Genomic DNA, 20,056 nt, shown 5'->3' with positions numbered 1-20,056 from the left:
GGACAGGGGGTATGCCGAGCACGCCCCCAATATAGCCCTAATGCAGTCAATGAAACTCCCACAATTCCTAAAACAAGATAACATTTATTATACCAGCGTGAATTATTATCACACTGTTCTTTCATTGTAGGAGGTAGGCTTATACAGTTTGTCGCTACTGCATCGCTATCATTCGTTTTCATTGCTTTTAGTTTCTTCTCCTTGTTTTGCCTGTTCCATTCCGCTAATTTCTTGCCCGCAGCAACTCTCCCTGGATGCTTCGGCGGTAACGTCACTTTCTCTATGTTGCGCTGTGTCGGTGGTAGAGTCGTCCCTGACGGAGTCGTTTCCGGTGTGGGCTCCGTCGGCGGGGCCGGAGTCGTTTGCTGAGTCGGCGAAGTTGAATCCATTTATTTCAGGTACTATATTAAACCCGATTTTTTTAAAATTTAAATGTTTACCCGTAATTAAACCGGTGGAAATTAGAGCAAGTATGGGGCCCCACGTGTACGCTATCCGTCCTGATAATCTTTTTATTTCACTGTTTAGAATAAAATCCTTTTTAAGATCAGTGGCATAGTTATCTCGATCATCGATTGGAACTACCTGACTTATTGCACGGGCTCCTAGATCTATGAAACTTTGAGTGATGGTATCACTTATAAGAGAACTGTATTTCGCTTCATAGACTTTAAATGCTTTATTCACCGTTTCATCTCCCCATTTTTCTACGTCAGCAATTGAAATCTCCTTACCAAAAAATAACTTGCTTTGACCACTTGCGATGACACAGAGTATTTTTTCACGTTTCGTCTCTATTATGGATCGATTATTGTCCGACGCTGCGGTTGGTAGTGCCACAGTTGTATTTGCCGATGTCTTTATTAAATTCTCCATTGTTTGCAGTATGTTATCTATTCTTAGTAAAAAATAAAAAATTCGTTTAAACCTGAATCCGAAATATAATATTAACATGGTCTGGAATGTTAGTACCATTCCGAAGTATGGAAAATTCTCCTCCATTAAATCTATCTGTATATAGAAACACAAATCATGAGTACAGACTTATTCCCAGTTGCTTTTCAATTGAATAAGACGAGCATACCAACAGTACAGCATTCTGATATTCCTTCCAAACCGGACGGGGGAATAAAACCTATTCTCATGGACTTAGAAATATATGTAACGCCGACAGAAAAATTTACTTTTCATCCACGGGATGTGTTCAAAGATAATGTAATCACTCATACGAACAGCTAAAGAAAGTAATGTCTGGCTGGGCGGCCCAAAGATGAAATACTGGGACCAGCAATTAAATTTCGCCGTATGGTGCAGCACTACTGGTTGTGGTATATCATTCGCCCATCTCGTCGATAAGAAATTTCCTCCGCAAATACAATCATTCTGCCGTTTCCATGTATATTTTACAATACGTAGGATCCTTCACGAAATGGGCGTTGCACTTCCAGACGATACCCCCACCTTCAAAGCCGGCGACAATCCGTACAATCTCGTCCAATATGAACTTCTATGTACAGAATTTGGAAATATAAGTCCAACGAAGTCCGACTTTCGTTATCGAAAAGGTCAAAATAAAGGTCTTGGTTATGGATATGAATATTACACTAATCGTGGCCCCGTTCGACAGCCAAAAGCGTATACAAGGTCATGGACTTTTTCCTCTCCGCCGACGGAGGCGTTTTCTATACACATACAATTTTTGGAAAGAAAAAACATGTACTGCCCGACAAAGACCGACCACACTACTATTTCTTTCCGAAATGATGGATCGGAGGGACAATACAATAGTTTCATTCCTCTGACAGGAGACTCGGGACTAACAAAGGCCGGTCTCGCCCGCCTCAATGAAAGCCTTGAAGCCTACGTATATTGCATACTCGGCGCACAAGCAAATATTCGTAGTACCATAGTAGGTGATACTGGCAGTGCAGAGCAAGTCCGAAAAGAATTCGGCGTTCTCCTCGAAGATGAAATTCGTAATACCGACAAAGTAATCAGTTATCGGCGATATCAAGACACAATAATGAATACTGGCGTCAAACTTGATATGGCAGTCTCACCAAATTTACTTCTCTTACCGTCTGAGATGGTTATTCTTTCGGGCCCGGCAATCTCGGGTTATAATAATGAATTGCAATACGCAACTGAATCTATGTCCTTCGGGGTGAATGGTGATATAAACACGGAAGTTCGAGAAAGTGCTGTACACGAGATGGAAGGGGAGGCGGATCCTGTGAAGTGGCAGGACGAGCCCGGAGAGTCACCTCACAATGACACGACTCGGATTCGGTCCCCTCCCCTCCCCTCCCCGGAACGGGCAGCATCTGCAGACCCTATTCACGAATATGGTAAAATTGGTTTGTTATCTTTAGCAATATTCATTACTATTGTAGGTACTGGAATAAAGTCACTAACTATATAGTTCATTCAGATGCTGTCGATGTGACTGGGTTTCATCTAACTCGAACCAGTAACTTAAAAGAACTAGAAGAGATTCATTAATTTACAGTATATAGATCCAGAGGAAATGTCAATATACGTAACCCCACCATTCAACATGATTATAACTGGACCGACATATTCTGGCAAAACAGAATTTATGTTGGACCTCCTCACCGGTCCGTACTTAAGGAAATTCGAATATGTGATATTCATTTGCCCAACATTCATGAATAATAAAGCGTATAATAGAAGATTCATTTTCACCGATGATAATGTGTTTATATTTCCAGTCGGACTCGATGCAGTGGATGATACATTAACCTACGTGCATAAAGAATGGGCTGGAACGAACACTTTAATAATCCTCGATGACTGCGCCTCGTCCAAAGATATGAAGAAGCGCAGTAACGTTTTAGTCCAACTTGGTTTCAGCGCAAGACACGACGGATTATCTGTCTGGGTTCTGACTCAACAATATACTAGTATTAGTAAACCATTCAGGGAAAACATACAGATGTTAGTACTATTTTACACACCGAACAAGATAGACAACAAAACTATTATAAAAGAATATGGAATGGAGGTGTCAGAACGGGAAGCCGTGGGCCTAATCAAGCAATTGAAAAGTAGGCCATTCAGTAAACTAGTATTTCGTTTACGGCATCCGTATAGTATGAGATTTATAGAGGGTCCGGTGGCCGCCGATTTTGGTACTATATAGATGCCCTCCGTACGACATAAAATTATTCGTATAATATAGCAATTATGGAAGCTGAAGCCGAAGGCTCCGCCGAAGGTACTCTTAGAGAATTATATTACAACCCGAAAACTGGTTTTGGAGGTGTACAAAAATTGTATGACGCAGCACGGGCCAGCGGACTGAAAGTGACCAAGAAAGAGGTGCAGGAGTGGTTAAAAAACTCAGCTAACTTATAATCTACATAAACCGGTACCTCGTACTCGTGGGGGTGCCTTCCCGGGCGGCCGGCGCGTTTTTCGTAACATCGATAGACTCTCAATGGCAAGCGGATCTCGTGGAATTCCCTCCCCCGTTTCGCAAAAGAGAACCGTAACATTCGATACATGCTAACAGTAATCGATGTGCTCAGCAAATATGCATGGGCCAGGCCGATACAGTCAAAAACGGCTGATGATACGTTACAGGCGCTACAAGACGTGATTAAGAAATCCGGGAGAAGGCCCGACAAACTTCAGACAGATGAGGGGCGGGAATTTACGAACCGAAAAATGCAGGGGTGGTTGGAGGAGGTGGGAATTCACTGGTTTCACACCTACAGTGACAAAAAAGCTAGCGTCGTTGAACGTTTTAATCGGACTCTTAAGACGATGATGTGGAAATACTTCACATATAAACAGACACGTGAATGGCTTTCTATTCTACCAGACTTCTCGAGAATTACAATAACACCGTTCACGGAAGTATCAAAATGAAACCCAGGGACGTAACAGAGGAGAACGATTGGCAGGCATTTTATACACTATTCGGTCCTGAGTTGGCAGCCGGGGGAGTTGACCCTGAATTCAAGCCGGGAGAACGGGTCCGAATTACAAAATACAAGACCACTTTTAAGAAAGGATATTTACCAAATTGGACAGAGGAGATTTTCGTAGTTTCAAAAGTTGTGTACGCAGCTGGCTTGGGAACACCACCAGTTTACAAAATAAAAGATCTGAATGGAGAGGAAATACTCGGCACTTTCTACTCCGATGAACTTCAGAGCGCCCTCGGGAGCGCGAGCTGTACAGAGTAGAACGAATTTTGAAGACGAAAAAAATTAGAGGAAAGAAATATTATCTGATAAAATGGAAAGGTTATCCAGAAAGTTTCAATAGTTGGGAGCCAGAGGAAAATGTTATTAGAACTTCGTAAGTTCCTGTGCTGGTACTTGTCAAGTACTACGTAAGTTCCTGTCCATGGTACTTGTCAAGTACTACGTAAGTTCCTGTGCTGGTACTTGTCAAGTACTAACGTAAGTATTTACGAAAGTTATTCAATAAGTACCATGAAAAAGTCTTAATTTCTTGAAAGCCGAAAGTGTCAGTTTACCACCCCACTTCCACCCCCCACCTGGCCAAGTATTTATCATGTACTGTCGTAAGTAATGTTCACTTACTGCATCTTTTTCGGCCGTATGTGGATGAGGTGGGGGCCCCTCGGTTCCTCCGTCCGAGGCACATATTAAGTTTGCAAGATCTTCAAAACGACTTCTCATGTTCCACAGTCCGTTCTTTCGAGTCCCCCTTTTTCAGCTTTATCGATAAGTTCTGGTTGAAGTATAATGTACACAACTGACATGAGCCATAGACAAGTAACTTCAAAGTCCGGTGTTACAGAACCGTAGGGTTTCATAATGTCAAGTGCTCGTAGGTCAAACGAAGCATTATAAGCACACACAGATTCACAAGCGTTAAGAAGTTTGTGTAGGTTCTTTAGTGAGACTCGAGGTTGTTCTAGTTGTTCTTGACCAGGTGGGAAGTACGCTTTTTCAAGTTCCCTTCGGAAAAACCGTCTATTAAAAATCCCTGGCTGCCGCTATCGCGTGAGCTGCCCCATGCAATTCCAAAGTCAAAAGCTCGTGGATATTCTACTGGTCCGACTGTCTCGGTATCAATTGTTGGATTAAGTATATTCTTGAGAACGAGGGGGGTAAGAGCGTTCCGAATTACCAAACATGGAAGTCTGTAGTCGTGGCAAATTTCTAAGAAGTCTGTTTGAACTTATTGTGAATCTCTTCTAGTTCTTCTAAGGCGGCTATTTCGTACGACCTGGCTCGAGTCAACACATTCCGCCTGCAATAATCCCAAGGCATATCTTTGAATATGATAATGAAACTGGGTAATGGTCAAATGCTCTAGAAACAATCTTTTTTCTTCCGTCCGTGGAAACGCCCCGGATTCGAGAAAAAGTCAGATGTTGAATTATGGAAGAGTCACAAATAATGTATTGTTCTGAAGGGAGGGGGAGGAGGAAACCTCCTCCCTCCTCCTCCCAGCCTGACATTGTAAACTAAGCGTATGTTCTATAAACTGGTTCTGAAAATCGGCAATCGAAACGTGCGGCCCATTATAAAAGTCGGCAATGTTGCTGGAAAAACTAGTGTCAAATTCTGGTACGTGATACGGATCCAAATTTACTGCATCGTAACTCTTACCACTTCCAGTTGGTCCATTTATGAATATGTATGACATTTTGGGATACTATATCATAGAAATTTTTTTTAAATTTTTTTTTATTAAGATATATACGATAAGACAATGACAATCCTTTCTATTTCAGATGCAATAAAAATACTTGAAACCGGAGAAAACATCAAAATTGATGATGGAGGCAAATTAGTATTTGGTGAATATGTAGATCCTTTCATATACGTAGACAGTGAGCTAGAAGTAGTTTTCAACATCGGACCTAAATATGGTTCGGGAGGAGATCCAGCTACATGCGATGGGGTGTGTGTCAGTTGGCAACCGAGTCTTCAAAAGTTTACTGATTTAATAATATTCCGTACCCTAGGTGAAAGTTTCGATGCAAGCACTGCTAAAGTTATGCTGCAAGCCTGGCCGCTCACTCCAAGAATCCTATCGAAGAATTCCTGCGGATTTTACAATCCATCTAAAGTGTATCAGAAGCGAGGGAGCGAGGGGCCTCAGCCAGTGGCGTATTTTAAATTTCAGTTTAAAAGAGGTAGAGGGAGAGGGAGAAATCACGATTTCGCTACATGTATTGATATGGTTCAAGAAATTGACTGTGCTTTTAAAACAGTGAGCCCATTGCCAGTCCGAGAAAATCCTGCTATTGTACCTCGTAATATCAGGAAAGGTAGTAAGATAGAATTCTTAGCATTTAAACCGCGCTTAAGTAAGCGTGCTCTTTCTTTCACTGTTGAGAGATTAATATTTTGTGCTGCGCCTAATAAACCAGAAATTCAAGATGCGGAAGAACTAGTCGACTTAGAAAGATTAGGCGAGATATATAAACAAATAAATGCTGCCAAAAATATTATAGTGGATTTTGATGACCTATCATAGAATAATTATTTTTTCATTTTAAAAATTTTAGGATAGTATATATCATAAAGATTATTATGGCCCGTCGATTACATACAGCATTCAAGGGAGCAGTTTTACGAAAGAATTTCCTGAAGTCAAGCGAGTCAAGGATATCGGGGAGCTGGTGGATATTGAAGGTATGGTCCATTCGGAACGAAAGATGTACTCTGTTTATACCGAAATGGAAGTCAAATGGAGTCATCGGATCCGAAAACTGGTAATACACAACCGCGTTCATTGTATGTTAAATTAAATGATACATACACAAAAGATGTAAGAGGATCGGGATCGGATGTGGGGCAACAATTAATAGATCGCTACGATCGTATGCTTGATACAATTGAAAATGTTGAGGGTTCTGGTCTCGTTCTCGAGGAGATACTTAATTTTGAAGTAATTCTAGTAGAAGTTTTACTCGGGCTGGCGCAGTCCAACTTCCCAGATGGTTAAAAATAAGCATTGTGTTAGCGATCTGGTGCTACCTTCGGGCAGCGAGAACTGTTTTCAATACGCCATCGTAGCAAGTTTAAAGTTGGCCGACCCCGAGTTTCGTGAAAAGAAAGGTGGTCAGGTAAGGAGAAAATGGAATACGTACGCCCCATTTATGGCTGACTACTGTTGGGAAGGTATTCCCACGCCCACGCCCGCCGATCTGACTGTATTCAGGCGCTTCGAGCAGCAAAATCCAGGCATCAAACTTCAAGTATTTCAGATCTACGAAATGATCCCGCTCCCCCGTCCGACATAACTGTGTTATATAGTGCCCCTGGCGGAGCCCCTGACGGAACCGTTCCGATAGGGAAGGTGAAGCCCCTGATCGGAACGGAAGGTGATAGGAATCAAATAGCAAATATTTTACTGATAGTTGGCGAAGACGGCGGCCGTTCTCACTTCGTACCAATTACTGCGGAAAATCGCCTTCGTAATTCTCGTACTAATCGAAAGAATGAGCGCAGACGGAAGTGTATTTGCTGGTTTGTAAAAGAGGTTTTAAGTCAACAGAAGAATTAGAAATACATCAGGTGTACTGTGGAACAGACACTGCCCAGCCAGGTTTTCCTAAGGAAGTATGTCAATTCGAAGGACATCGGAAGAAGGTTCCTTCTCCCTACGTCGTCTATGCAGATACTGAGGCAATTATTGAGAAGGGGACCGGCCGGCACATTCCAATTTGTCTTTCGTATGTTATGGTGGAACGGGGGTGGGGGGACCTTCGGAACGAGGCCCGGGCCGACCCACTGTTTATGGTAAAAGAACATTCACAGGTCTCTCCTGTGTTACAGACTTTCTAAAGGATATGAAGAACGGGCCGAGTATTATTCTAAATCGTATTATTGGAAAATAATACCGATGAGGGATCCTTCTAATTACCGGCGCGACGGATGTGATCAGTCTGTATTGCATGTGGAGAGCCGGCAGGATACCGAGTAGTGAAGGAGGAGGCGACCTTCTATTGCGAAGGATGCCGGCCGTCGAGAACCATTCCTATCTACTTTCACAACCTCAAGGGATACGATGGTTCTTTTATTTTGAAAGAATTACATGAAATCGACGCCGGAGGGGGACCAGAGCCTAAAATCATAGCTAAGACGAGCAATGGAGGAATTATGGGTCTCTCGAAAACATTTATTTTTCACGCCTCAATTGTTGTTGCCGGAGGGAAGAGGGAGATAAAGAGACGTTTCTTTTCTATAAAGTTTATGGACAGTGCTCAGCTGATGATGGGGTCATTGGCGAAGTTGGCAAAACTGTGCCGGACCACGGATGGACGCAGTACCACTTACGTACCCGGACATTCAAAGGGCGAAAGGTTTCTTCCCCTACGAATATTTAGACTCGGTTGACAGACTGGGAGAGGGTGAGCTCCCGGAGAGGGGGGAATTTTATAGCGAATTGACGGAAGAGGGGATTTCTGAGTCTGATTACGAACATGCATTAAGAGTATGGGACGAAGTTGGATGTAAGACGATTCGTGATTATATGGAATTCTATTGTGAGACTGACGTTCTACTTCTTGCAAATATATTTGAAAATTTTCGCGACACATGTTTAGAAGCATATAAGTTAGATCCGGCCCATTACATGTCAGCGCCTGGCTTGACATGGGATGCTATGTTACTTACACGGGTAATAAGTTTAACTCATTCAAGATGCTGAGCAGATGACTTTCGTACAACGGGGAATACGAGGAGGTATCAGCCAGTGTAATATTCATTATTTACAGACAAATCATCCGGCTTACGCTGGCGCCGCCGGCGGGAATTACGATCCAGAGAAGCCGGTGACCGAAATAAAATATCTCGATGCAAACAATCTCTACGGCTGGGCAATGAGTCAGGCAATGCCTACGGGCGGACTTCATTGGATGACGATGGAAGAGTGGGAGGAATGGGAGAAGGGGCGGCGGAGCGGGGGGCGGAGCCGGCGGAGCGTGGGGACCTGGCGCCACCTTTCCACCAAGTTTTCTAGAAGTAGACTTAGAATACCCAGCCGAATTACATGAAGAACACAGCGATTTGCCATTAGCACCGCATCACTATGAATTTCCGAGGCAGGGCGGTCGACTGATTACAAGTGTGATGGATAGAGAGAGATACGTCTTACACTACAAGTTGCTGGAATTCTATCTTCGGATGGGAATGAGATTGAAAAAGATTTATCGGGTGCTTGCTTTCGATGAAGCTCCATGTCTCGCGAAATATATTGACTTTAACACTAAAATGAGGGCAAAGGGAGGACAGATTTTGAAAAGAATTTCTATAAGCTGATGAATAATGCAATGTTCGGTAAGACAATAGAAGATGTTCGAAAGTACAGAGACTTTAAATTTGTTTCGGACTGGAACGGCACGGATAGTGGACGTAAAAAGATTCAGAAGTATAATCCAAAGATGAAACATATAACTTTCATAACTTCCGAAGAGGATGGCGATTCCTGCGACAGTGCCCTACTGGAACTGAAAACGGATGAGCATAGATATGTAAACCAGTTTTCATCGGCGCCGCAGTACTGGAACTTTCTAAGCTGCTTATGTATGAGACGCATTACAATTACTTTCGGGTCAAGTTCCCTGGAATACGATTAGCCTACATGGATACTGACAGTTTTGTTTACAGTGTACCCCTACCCCCTCCCCGGACCCGGACGGCTCACGCGTCAGCACTTTCAATGATATAGTCCGAGAAGATGTGGAAAAGAATGGTGAGAAGTCTATATATGATACTAGTGGGATGAGGGACCCATGGTGGCCCCCAACTTTCCGAAGATTAATAAAAAGTGATAGGTAAATTTAAAGATGAGTTGAATGGTGAACCTATTCTTGATTTTGTCGGCATACGCTCGAAAGTGTATGCTTTTCGAACTCCAACTTCGGAGACGAAAAAAAATAAAGGGTGAAAGATGTTTGTGTTAGAAAACATTTGAACTTTGAAGATTATAAAGATCTGATTTGAAACTGGGAAGAAGCCCGAGCCGGCACAGTTTGTACAGTTTGTACGGAAAAAGGCTGGAGAAATCCGTAGTGAAAAGCGTAGTAAAATCATGATGGCGCCAAATGATATCAACGTGTGCAGCTATACAATCCAGACACAGGCGAATGGCTGGCAGAAACATGGCCGATAGGACGGACGACGGGTCATGTTTAATATTGTAAAGACTTTAATCTACTATTTTCAAAGAGACCTAGGGCATCACTGATAACATAAATGTGGGCAAATATATTATCATTGTGAGCGTCATCGCCACCCCACGCGGTATCTTTCTTCAGGATCTCAAGTTGAATTCCGTCCTTTGTGTTCATTACTTTTAAACCATTTCCATGAAACTCAATATCTTTAAAACTACGCAGATCGATAAACAGACAGAATTTATTCTTCAAATAATCGGCCTCATCTATATCAATTTCACACCAATCTTTATCTTCAGCAAAATACCGTCGCACCTCTCGCCAAAATTGTCTTGGTATCATCTTCTGAGCGTACACTTTATTTGCAATGCCTTCGATTGATACAGACACAGATTCAATGGATGGGTTAAAGAAAAGTTCACTGTTCAGTTCTGCATGATTCTGATTTTTAGTGAAGAGTATAGCGATACCTCTAATGCTACGTCGTGGTACATTTATATTTTCATTGATAACGTGTCCGATTCTTTGAATGGGATTGTTCTAAAATAATGTATAGCTCGTAAAGGTAACTTTTCCACTGTTGTAAAACAAGCAGTTGACACTGCGAGTTAGAAGGTCAGAAATTGTCCTTGTATGTATATGCTCGTAAAGGTAACTTTTCCACCGTTGTAATAACCAGCAGTTGACCTCGCGAGATCGAGGTCAGAAATTGTTTCGTATTCCATTTGAATGTTTTTTTAATTTATAATTGGCTGTAACAACCTGATTACTGACAAGTAATTGGGGGGCGGGTGCTAACGTAATTTCCCATTCAATATGACTCCCTAACGCTTTTGGATATGCAACTCCATGACCTGTTATTAGGGGATGAGTAAGACGAATAGCATATTTTGTTCTATATGTGTTGAGAAGTAAAATATCACCCACGACGGCGGCATCTGCATCTTTCGCAACACTTCTCAATTTTCTTAGATTTTCGTTCTGAATTCCGTACAGTGTCATGTAGTTCTCTCCTTTTTATGTTTGAAGAGATCTCGATAACATTCAATAAGGTTATATTTATTCAAATCGAAAAGTGTCTGACCCTCAAATGTGAGTTTCATACGCTCCACCAAATTTTTTGCAACATTTTGTACTACTCGGTTATATTCATCTCCCATTACTTCGAGATCAAAAACCAGGTCGAAAGTATCTGGAACTAAGAGTACTCCGCTTTCTAACTTCGGACATCGTATGATAAGTGTCTGGCCTGGATCTGCCTCACTTGGATTATGAGCAATCACGTGATGAGTTCTTTCTGACTTCGTTCCATTCGGTATTCGGTTGGTGAAAGTCGGTGATAATGTTCTATCGTACCCCATTTTTCGTGTAATGTATATAGTAGAAGAAAAAAAGAAAATAAATCACATCTTTACGTAAATATTTCCGTCTGCCTGAAAGATAAATCGATTGCCTGTGTCGCGAATCAATCGAAGGACCCAATATTCTTGGAGATGATGAGCCTCTTGGTCATCCTCAGTATCCTGGAATACAGCTATGAATTCTAGTCGCTTAAAGAAGTTAGTCTTCTGACATTCCTTCACGAAAGCTAAAATGTTATGATATAGATTATCATCTTTGAGTCGGACACCTGGATTTGCTCGAAGTATATGTCGATTTACCCGTCGAAGTTTGCACCATTCCAATTCGACAGAGAAACCAAACAGGTCTTTATTTTTAGAAAGAAACTTTGCAATATTCTTTTCACCAAACATGTTGATGCCATATTAATACATAATTTTATTTATAATGACTAATGTTAAACCAGTTAAAAATATCCATAGCTGTTCTCCAACAAATCCGACAACCGATCCTGCTGTTTTTAATAGAAAACTGACGAGGGAGCCGATTAAACCTGGTATTGCAGCAGCACTTTTTGCGGCCAAGGTTTTTAACCATTCACCAAATTGCTTTACAATTTCTTTCGCTTTTGTATATACTTTGGGCGGACCTGAACCTCCTGCGTTTGCTCCTCCTCCCCCTGCTCCCGCTCCTCCTCCCCCTCCTCCTCTAGTCACAGCCAGGGCAATTGTTGATATTGTCATTCCAAGGGCAGTCAGTATTGCAGCGATTGTAATACCATTTCGTTTAAATAACTCTGTCAGCTTCAGCCTCAGTGATAATTCTGGATCAGAAATTACATCATGAAGAGACCTAGTCGTAGCCAGACTTTCACGTGCCTCACTGATCTTACCATGTTCATATTCAATTCGATCAACAATTTTAGCTTCTCTTGTTATGAGTTCAGCTAGTAGTTTTTCGGCTTTTTCTTTTCCTTGGGTGTGATCTTCAGGAATTTCCTTTAACTGTTTTTCAACTTCTCTTTTCTCTAGCCTTATTTTAACTTTTTCATTGTTAAGCTCGTCAAGACGCATATTCGCAATCTTTAATTCATCATTAATAGCTCTATATTCTGGGTTTAGATTGTTCCATTGTTCGATTTTATTTTCAAAAGCTTGTATTTTATCTGCATTACCAGAAGCATCTTGTCGTAAGAATGTCAGTTTATCTTTGTATATACCCATGTCTTCTGGCGTCATCTTCTCAGCTGGTATTTTATCATTTTCCACATCTTAGAATGCAATGTACGTCCCACAAATTCGGCTCTCTATATTCATATACTTTTTTTACAAATTCAGAACCTCCTGCCTTATTTATTAATGTGGATTTCTCTAAAATCTACTTCCTTTATCTGTTGTAACTCTGATTTTTTTATAATACAGATCATTACCAATAATCTCAGCATTTAAAATAATTCGGTTCGTGCATCCTTATTATTAATCCTATATTTGTCTAAGAGTCCTTCAGCCATATCTTTTGTAAGTTCTCTTCTCTGTTTAATTAAAATATCCTCCTGTGGGCTAGCAAGGAAAGGATCGACTTCTGCAAGGGCATTATCATCGTCTATAAAGTATGTTTCAGCAGTAGCATCATCATCATCATTTAAATTTGCATCATCGAAATCCTGGAGTGGTATATCTTCTCCTCCTTCTGCCATATTGTTTTTCTATATACTACAATTATTTTTTTTATCCCCGCCTTACATATACAGTAAAAATGCACATCTCAGTTGTTGAAAGCGTTGAACAATTGGCTGATTACATAGAAAGAACAAGTGCTGCATATCGACGAAGTTACAAATTGATGGGTCGAATTGATATGGCTCTCAATATTACTAAGGGAATTCTTGTAAGCTCTGCTGTCATAGCAGCAATTCCAACAGTTCCGGTACTGTTAGCCTTAACTCCTATACCTGGCGTCGTTATTGATGTAATACAAGGAAAAACTGGAGTATCAAAAGAAGAGAGAAAGTATAAACATTATTACGTTCAATATAAACAGCTGCTTACACAAATACAAGAAAAGGTGCAACCCTTCGGAACGAGGAGGCTCCGGAGTCAGAACTTATTCAGTACATATTTCATCAGGCGCTAGAAATTCAAAAACAAGAAGGATTTAGTCCGCCGCTGGAGCGATATCTACGATATTATGGATTGAATGGATATGAAAGTTAGTTAACATCAGCTAGACTCCGCGACCGGCCGGACTGACAACGGGGTCCTTTATATAGGCTAGTTTGATGGTGATGACTCACACGGAATTTCCCGTACACCTTCGGAACGTGTATAAACATGCTCAGCAGGCCCGCTTAGTTCAGGACAATGCACTACTGCGCGCCAAACCCCTGTTGCGCATGCGTGAGTTCGTATATAGGTCAGGGTCATACTTTAGTTACATGGATGGCTAATTTTTCCTTCGCTTCATGTAGATAAATGAATAAAATGGGGTGTAAAATTCTTACTTCATCCCAGTTGTCCACGTTTACTCTACTACTACCGTGGTTATCGGTCCCTAGTTAGTCTCTGTGTTAGTGTGTCCATTATACAGTATCTTGGCTATGTCGGATGCCGACGCCATAAAGAATATAATAAGACAATACTTTGATTTACCGACATTAGAAAAGATTACAAAAGTAGAAATTATCACTTGCCCGTGCGTGGCTTGCTACAATTCTTTTGTTTCAAACCCACGCCACGAATAAATTAAATTGATAACAACGGTTCAAGAACATGGGGTAGTCCGTAGAATACCTCCATGAGAAAATAAGTTACTGGGTAATTGTTTTAAATGTGTATAAGAGCGAGATCATGTTGACGATACTGTGCTGGTATTTCGTGGCGCCAGCATTGTTAGAGTCCAAACAAAGAAACGTTACAGCTTGATCAATCGCGTCCAAGAACGCTAATGTATTGTGAGCGCGGAATATTAATTTTCTGTGCGCCAATTTGGAAGATTATGACACATACATACATACATACATACATACATACATACATACATACAGACAGACAGACAGACAGACAGACAGACAGACAGACAGACAGACAGACAGACAGACAGACAGACAAATAGGCAGGCAGGCAGGCAGGCAGGCAGGCAGACAGACGCCACTGACTTACTGTACAAGGCTGCATTCACAAAGATCTCAGGAGGGGGCGAACGATTTCAAAACTGTTCTCATGTTTTTCAAATGCCCCAACACACTCACAATGCATTCAAATCCCCTTTCTGACTTGCCATAATTTTGAAGTCACTCTCCAAAGGAAGACAAAATGTGGCTGATATAATGCTTCATCCAAAAATATAAATTATCAAGAATACATATTAATAATAATATCAATAATACATGGGGCAAACTACTCCTGTAACATTTTCCCATAAAAAACAAGCTATATCCATAAATTTACATATGTTTTCAAATTCATGTAAATGTTCTTTGCTTGAAGTCGCAGGTAAAAAGGGCATGTGTGTACAAAAGAATTTGATTTTTGGATTTATCGATATTGTTGATTCACTATACATATTAGTCTAAGAGAAAACTATGAACAATTTTTCCAATATGAGAATAGCAATATCTGTGCATTTATAGACGTTTGATAATTCATATACAGTGTACATGTACTTGATTCGCATACGGTGGCTAAAAGTGCATATGTGTGCAACAAATTTGATTTTTGAATTTCACCGAAAATGTTCATCCACAAATTACGAAACTGTTAATGATTTTCCCGATTACATAAGAAATGTTTGGATGACTTCCCTCATGTGTCAGGAAAATTGAACACAATTAACATGTTTATATAAAAGGGATATTAGGTGTACCTTTTGGCAAATCATGTATGTTTTGTTCTGTGTGTGGACTGCAGTTTCATGTTCTACTCCCCACAGCATCCTAGAATAACAAAATTCTCCCTAGCAAATACTCGGTATATGTAATCATTGTTATTGACACAAATGAATTCTAGACCGGACGTTAATTCAATTTTGACCGATAACAATGCTAACTGTACATATATGACTGTGCTGGACTTTTCATCACGCTTCAGGGAGTAGAACTAGAAACTGCAGTGGATAAACAAAAACAAAATCACCACAAAATTAGCCAAACGTTATAGCTTAAAATTGACAACCCAGCACATATTTCATATCAATCAGAGACAGTTTTGTTCTGAGTCCCTACGCTTGATATTTTCAAGTCCCCCTGTCAATTCTCCCCTCCAGAGGTGTTTGTGAATGCAGCCTAAGCTCTCTTTGGTATATATTCATATATACCAAATGTCAGCTAAAACCTGACAGCGGTGCTCCACTGTACTGGATTCAAGAAATGAAGTAATCCAACTGTTTCCTCGAAGAACTCTATTGCTACTTACTAAAATGAATAGAACCATACCCCAACGCATTGCCTGGGGGCACACGTATCATTTATTGCAGTTGGTTACCATGAGTATTACAGATTCTACTTTGATCGAGATTCATCAGAGAGTAAATATAATCTGTGTCAACTGACATATATTTTGTGTATTATAGCCTTCAATGTATGAGGTATAGGCCAAGCTATGTCTATAAATATTGTGCAATATATGTACATGTATAATCTATATCTTACTGAGATACAGATCCATCATGGGGCAAATATACTCCGTGCCAATGGCATGTTTTCCTTTATGGGCTCAATGTGTGATGTACAGTCTAAGCTTTGTCTCATAGGTAAAGGCATTCCCAATTTTTTATTAGGCTGTTAAGATTGAAACTTAGGATAAATATCGAGCAATACATGTATTAATCTGTTAATCTAATTAGATCTGACTTTCATACAGATCAACCATTTTTAGTTGTGTCGAGTATCATATATTTTGTGTTCACACATCGGTCCATGTATAAGGTACATGCTCAGCCATGTCTCATGTCTTCACCTAACTTTAACTACAGCTTGCCAAGAACCTGCTAGTGCAACTTTGCTGGTAAAAGCTGTCGTAAGAAAGCCTGTATAGACTTGCCAAGACAAGAAGTAAATTAGATATGCACAAAAACCCCCGCACGTGCACGTTGTTTTGTTCTACCATCATTGCACTGACTGTAGAGATCGAAAACACAGAGAATGACCTTTGTTTCGTTGAATGTTTTTGTACACTGAAACAAGGTTCCTTGACAGGGTGCATTTTTTTGAATAACATGTGACCCCTTTACTATGCTGTTTAAAAAAAATGCCCCCCCCCCACCCTGCAGTTTGTCGATTTCAGGTGACCCCTGCTTTTTGTCTGCTCACCCGGCCATAACAACTGAATGCTAGCGCTCTCCAAACATAATTGATTAGCGAAGTTGGTCAGTCTGAAGATTGCAAATTGCCTTATGGTGATATCAGCCAATTACGTTGTTTTGCATGTAAAAATGCTAGAAAACATCCTTGCAAGATAGCCAGTTTCTTGAAACTTTAATTTACAAATGACTTGGAATGAGCATTCACTTTGAAAAAAATTAAAAAGGAGTCCGGTCCCACTAAACCTTGCAGACACGGATTATGGATCACGTATACATGTACTTGGATGACCAGCTAATTATTCCCTATGCAAGCGATTGCTAACGGGCACCAAAACAGGCAAAGAGGAACGACAGTGGTTTATGATTCAGATATACTTGGATTTGCCAGATATAAACTATACCGCAGCAATTTTAATGGATAGGTTTCTAGCTGTAATTTTTATGATTTTTAATTATTTTCGTTTCTAATGCCAATGAACAGTTGTCTGTTCTACTTCCATGCTGAGATGCCCAATTTTTAGCTTGTGAAATCATGTGCAGCCTGTCACGTGATGCATGTTTTGTGAGTACAACGAGAAACTACAGTTGACATTTAACACAAAATAGTGACAGTTATAACCTTCACCGCGGGTCAGCCGAGCTTGCTGATAAGTTCAAGGACAACTATATTCTTGTTTCGTTCACATATAACCATGCACACTTTATTTCACTTTCGTTTTCTCTAAAATCTGCGAATTGTCTGTTAAACCTATGTGACTTCTTTAAAACAGCTACTCTTCAAAACGGACGTATTAGAATCGTACAATATTTCACTCAAAAGCTGGTGAAAACCCAAACTGTCGTTTGTATAGATTAGCCATATGGCGGTCTTTAAATTGTAAATACACACTTTGCATGGCACCCATCCCTAACACTGTTTATGTGTGGATAGATTAAGCTGAACTAAGTTAAAAATGAAGATTTTCGCTCAACAGATAACACCAATTTAACAAAACAAAGAACCCGTCTGCGATCGTTGCTATAAGGTAGCCATCAGACAACTCTAATTCCCACAGCTCCCAGATATTTCTGCAGGCACTACCCATTGCTGAATCATGTAAACCAGTCATTTTGGGAAACACTGTCATGCAACCGTACCATTTTAGCATCGGAAAGTTTGGTTTGTTATTAAACGTCAAGATTGTGTCAATTATGGGGTCCTGTTCGACAAGTATGTTACAAAGCGGCCGTATTTAGACCAACCACAGTCACTCGTGAGCTATTCAGCTCTTGGACTATTCGCCCCGAAGACGTGTGTACATAAGCGAGGGTTTTTTTTCTCGCTTATGTACACACGTCTACTAGGCGAATAGTCCCAGAGCTGAATAGCTCACGAGTGACTGTGGACCAACTTTGGATATGTAGGCGATCCGTACATATACCAACAGCGTGCTAATGGAACTTCCGTTCTAGCTTTTGAACGTTGGCAGTGAAAACCACAGACGCCTGGGGTTGTTGTCATGAGGTTTACGCAGGTTACGCCACACTGAACCCAGCGGGCGCCTGTGATGAAAACCGCACAATGTTGACTACAGTTGAGTAACATGAGGTCACCGCTAGGGTCGAGTTTTCCCTGCGTCCTCAGTATGACACCTCAAGTTAGATCTTGACCTTCAGAAAGTTTAGATTACACATGTGCGCTCATGTTTTGATATTTCACTTCCCCCTCCTTATTGAATGAATGTCACGCGCTTCTCAAAATTGTCCTGATACATGCATCGTATACTCACATTTCATATAGTCATCATCTCTCGATGATTTTTCATTGGTGGCTGCTTTTGAAGCTCGGCTGGTCGAGTCCGTTCTGTCGACTCTTGACGGACTTTTAATAGCCATGGTAAATCAGGCGATTAAACGGAACACAGATCTCAATATGGCCGCTCCGTGTCCTTTAAATAACTACCGAATGTAACATTGCACCGAACATCACATCATGCGGCCCGGGTCGGCGTCCGAGAGTGCGCACTACATCAGACTATATGAAGAGAGGCAAGCGCAAGCTACAACACGCTTACTACATGACACTTTGCAATCTGAGTGATTTATGATATTTGATTAAAGAAATCCTGGAAATCTTTCTGGCAGCGTGGACTTTTGACTTACTGAGAGCAAGCTTGCAAGGGTCATTTCGACTTCAAAACCAGCACTTCTTGCTATGTAGCTCTACGCACAGTCGCGGGTGTATGCATTTAATAGAAAAACGGGTTCTATGCGTACAACACAGCCGCCGTCATGCAATCGGTTCACAGGTAACTGTGGCTCTAGGTCGGGAGTGCTCGAGGTGTTCGGCCGTTGCCTCCATTGCCGATTCCTTATGCCAGGTATTAACATATTAAGGCGGCCAACAATCCCGACTTATGCACGTCCAGCCACAGTCGCTTGTGGTTCGATAGACGACCTTAGCATACCACAGCAGCCATCGCCGTGTATCGATCCACAGGCGACTGTGCATAGAGTAATATGTAATAAGGCTACGTCCCAAGTCGTGGGATTTTTCCCCAATTATTTTATTTGCGATGTACATACAACAGATGACTTTAAAAGTGCATATTCATAGAGGTCTTTAGTCATGTGGTCAAGGAGTCTATACATTTAAAAAAAATTAAAAAATAATTTCCTTGCTCAAAAGTCTAAAGGAGGCCAATGTTCGGAACGAAGTTGTCAAAAAAACACTATACATACATACCCCTGTTGCAACTCCCTGTAATGTTTTCCTACCATCCTCCTGTAGCAAGTCCTAATGTTTCGAATAATTCTACATTTGAAATATAACCCGATCACTTGTTAAGCGTGTGTTTTAATTATCCAAGAAATCTTAAGTATTTGCTTGGTACATATTGGATTCTCCTGGACAAAGAACTTGAAACTTGGAAACCAGGGCCAGCTCGCTCTAAATTTTCGACATCGACTTTCCGACCTCGACGGCAAAGCGCCATAAACAGTTATCAATCGTGTACCCAAATGTTAAGAAGCATGCTATTCTGACAGGCTGTGCAATTCACATTCCTTCAGCGTTTAGTACCAGATTCAATGACCGGGTCAGTCAATGAACCAATCAGATTGAGGATTTAAAGTTATAGTAACCCTGCGTGCAAAGGTCAGTGGCTCTGTTCATAAATCAGAACAGCCACAATGAACATTTTAGTGACTGTTGTAGCACGACTTTCCATGGTTAAGGGATGTTTGTTTCAATGCTGCCTATTGTGTGTAGGGGCTGAGTTTCGCTCATAATTGCATTGGTAA

General features: G+C 41.0%; 1 protein-coding gene across 1 annotated transcript in view; it reads right to left on the bottom strand.

Moving 5' to 3' along the window:
- LOC139142551 (uncharacterized) overlaps positions 1-18,749 on the bottom strand; it is a 29,713-nt gene extending 10,964 nt beyond the window's left edge. Inside the window, exon 1 of the mRNA XM_070712519.1 lies at positions 18,544-18,749. Within this exon, the coding sequence (XP_070568620.1) occupies positions 18,544-18,649 (106 nt within the window). The 5' untranslated portion in view covers positions 18,650-18,749. The remainder of the gene's footprint in view (positions 1-18,543) is intronic.
- Positions 18,750-20,056: the final 1,307 nt, after the last annotated feature.

Source organism: Ptychodera flava, chromosome 10 (assembly GCF_041260155.1).
Source record: "Ptychodera flava strain L36383 chromosome 10, AS_Pfla_20210202, whole genome shotgun sequence".
NCBI classification, from domain to species: domain Eukaryota; kingdom Metazoa; phylum Hemichordata; class Enteropneusta; family Ptychoderidae; genus Ptychodera; species Ptychodera flava.
Note: the sequence above shows the minus strand (reverse complement) of the source record. Positions and strands in the feature narration are given on the sequence as shown.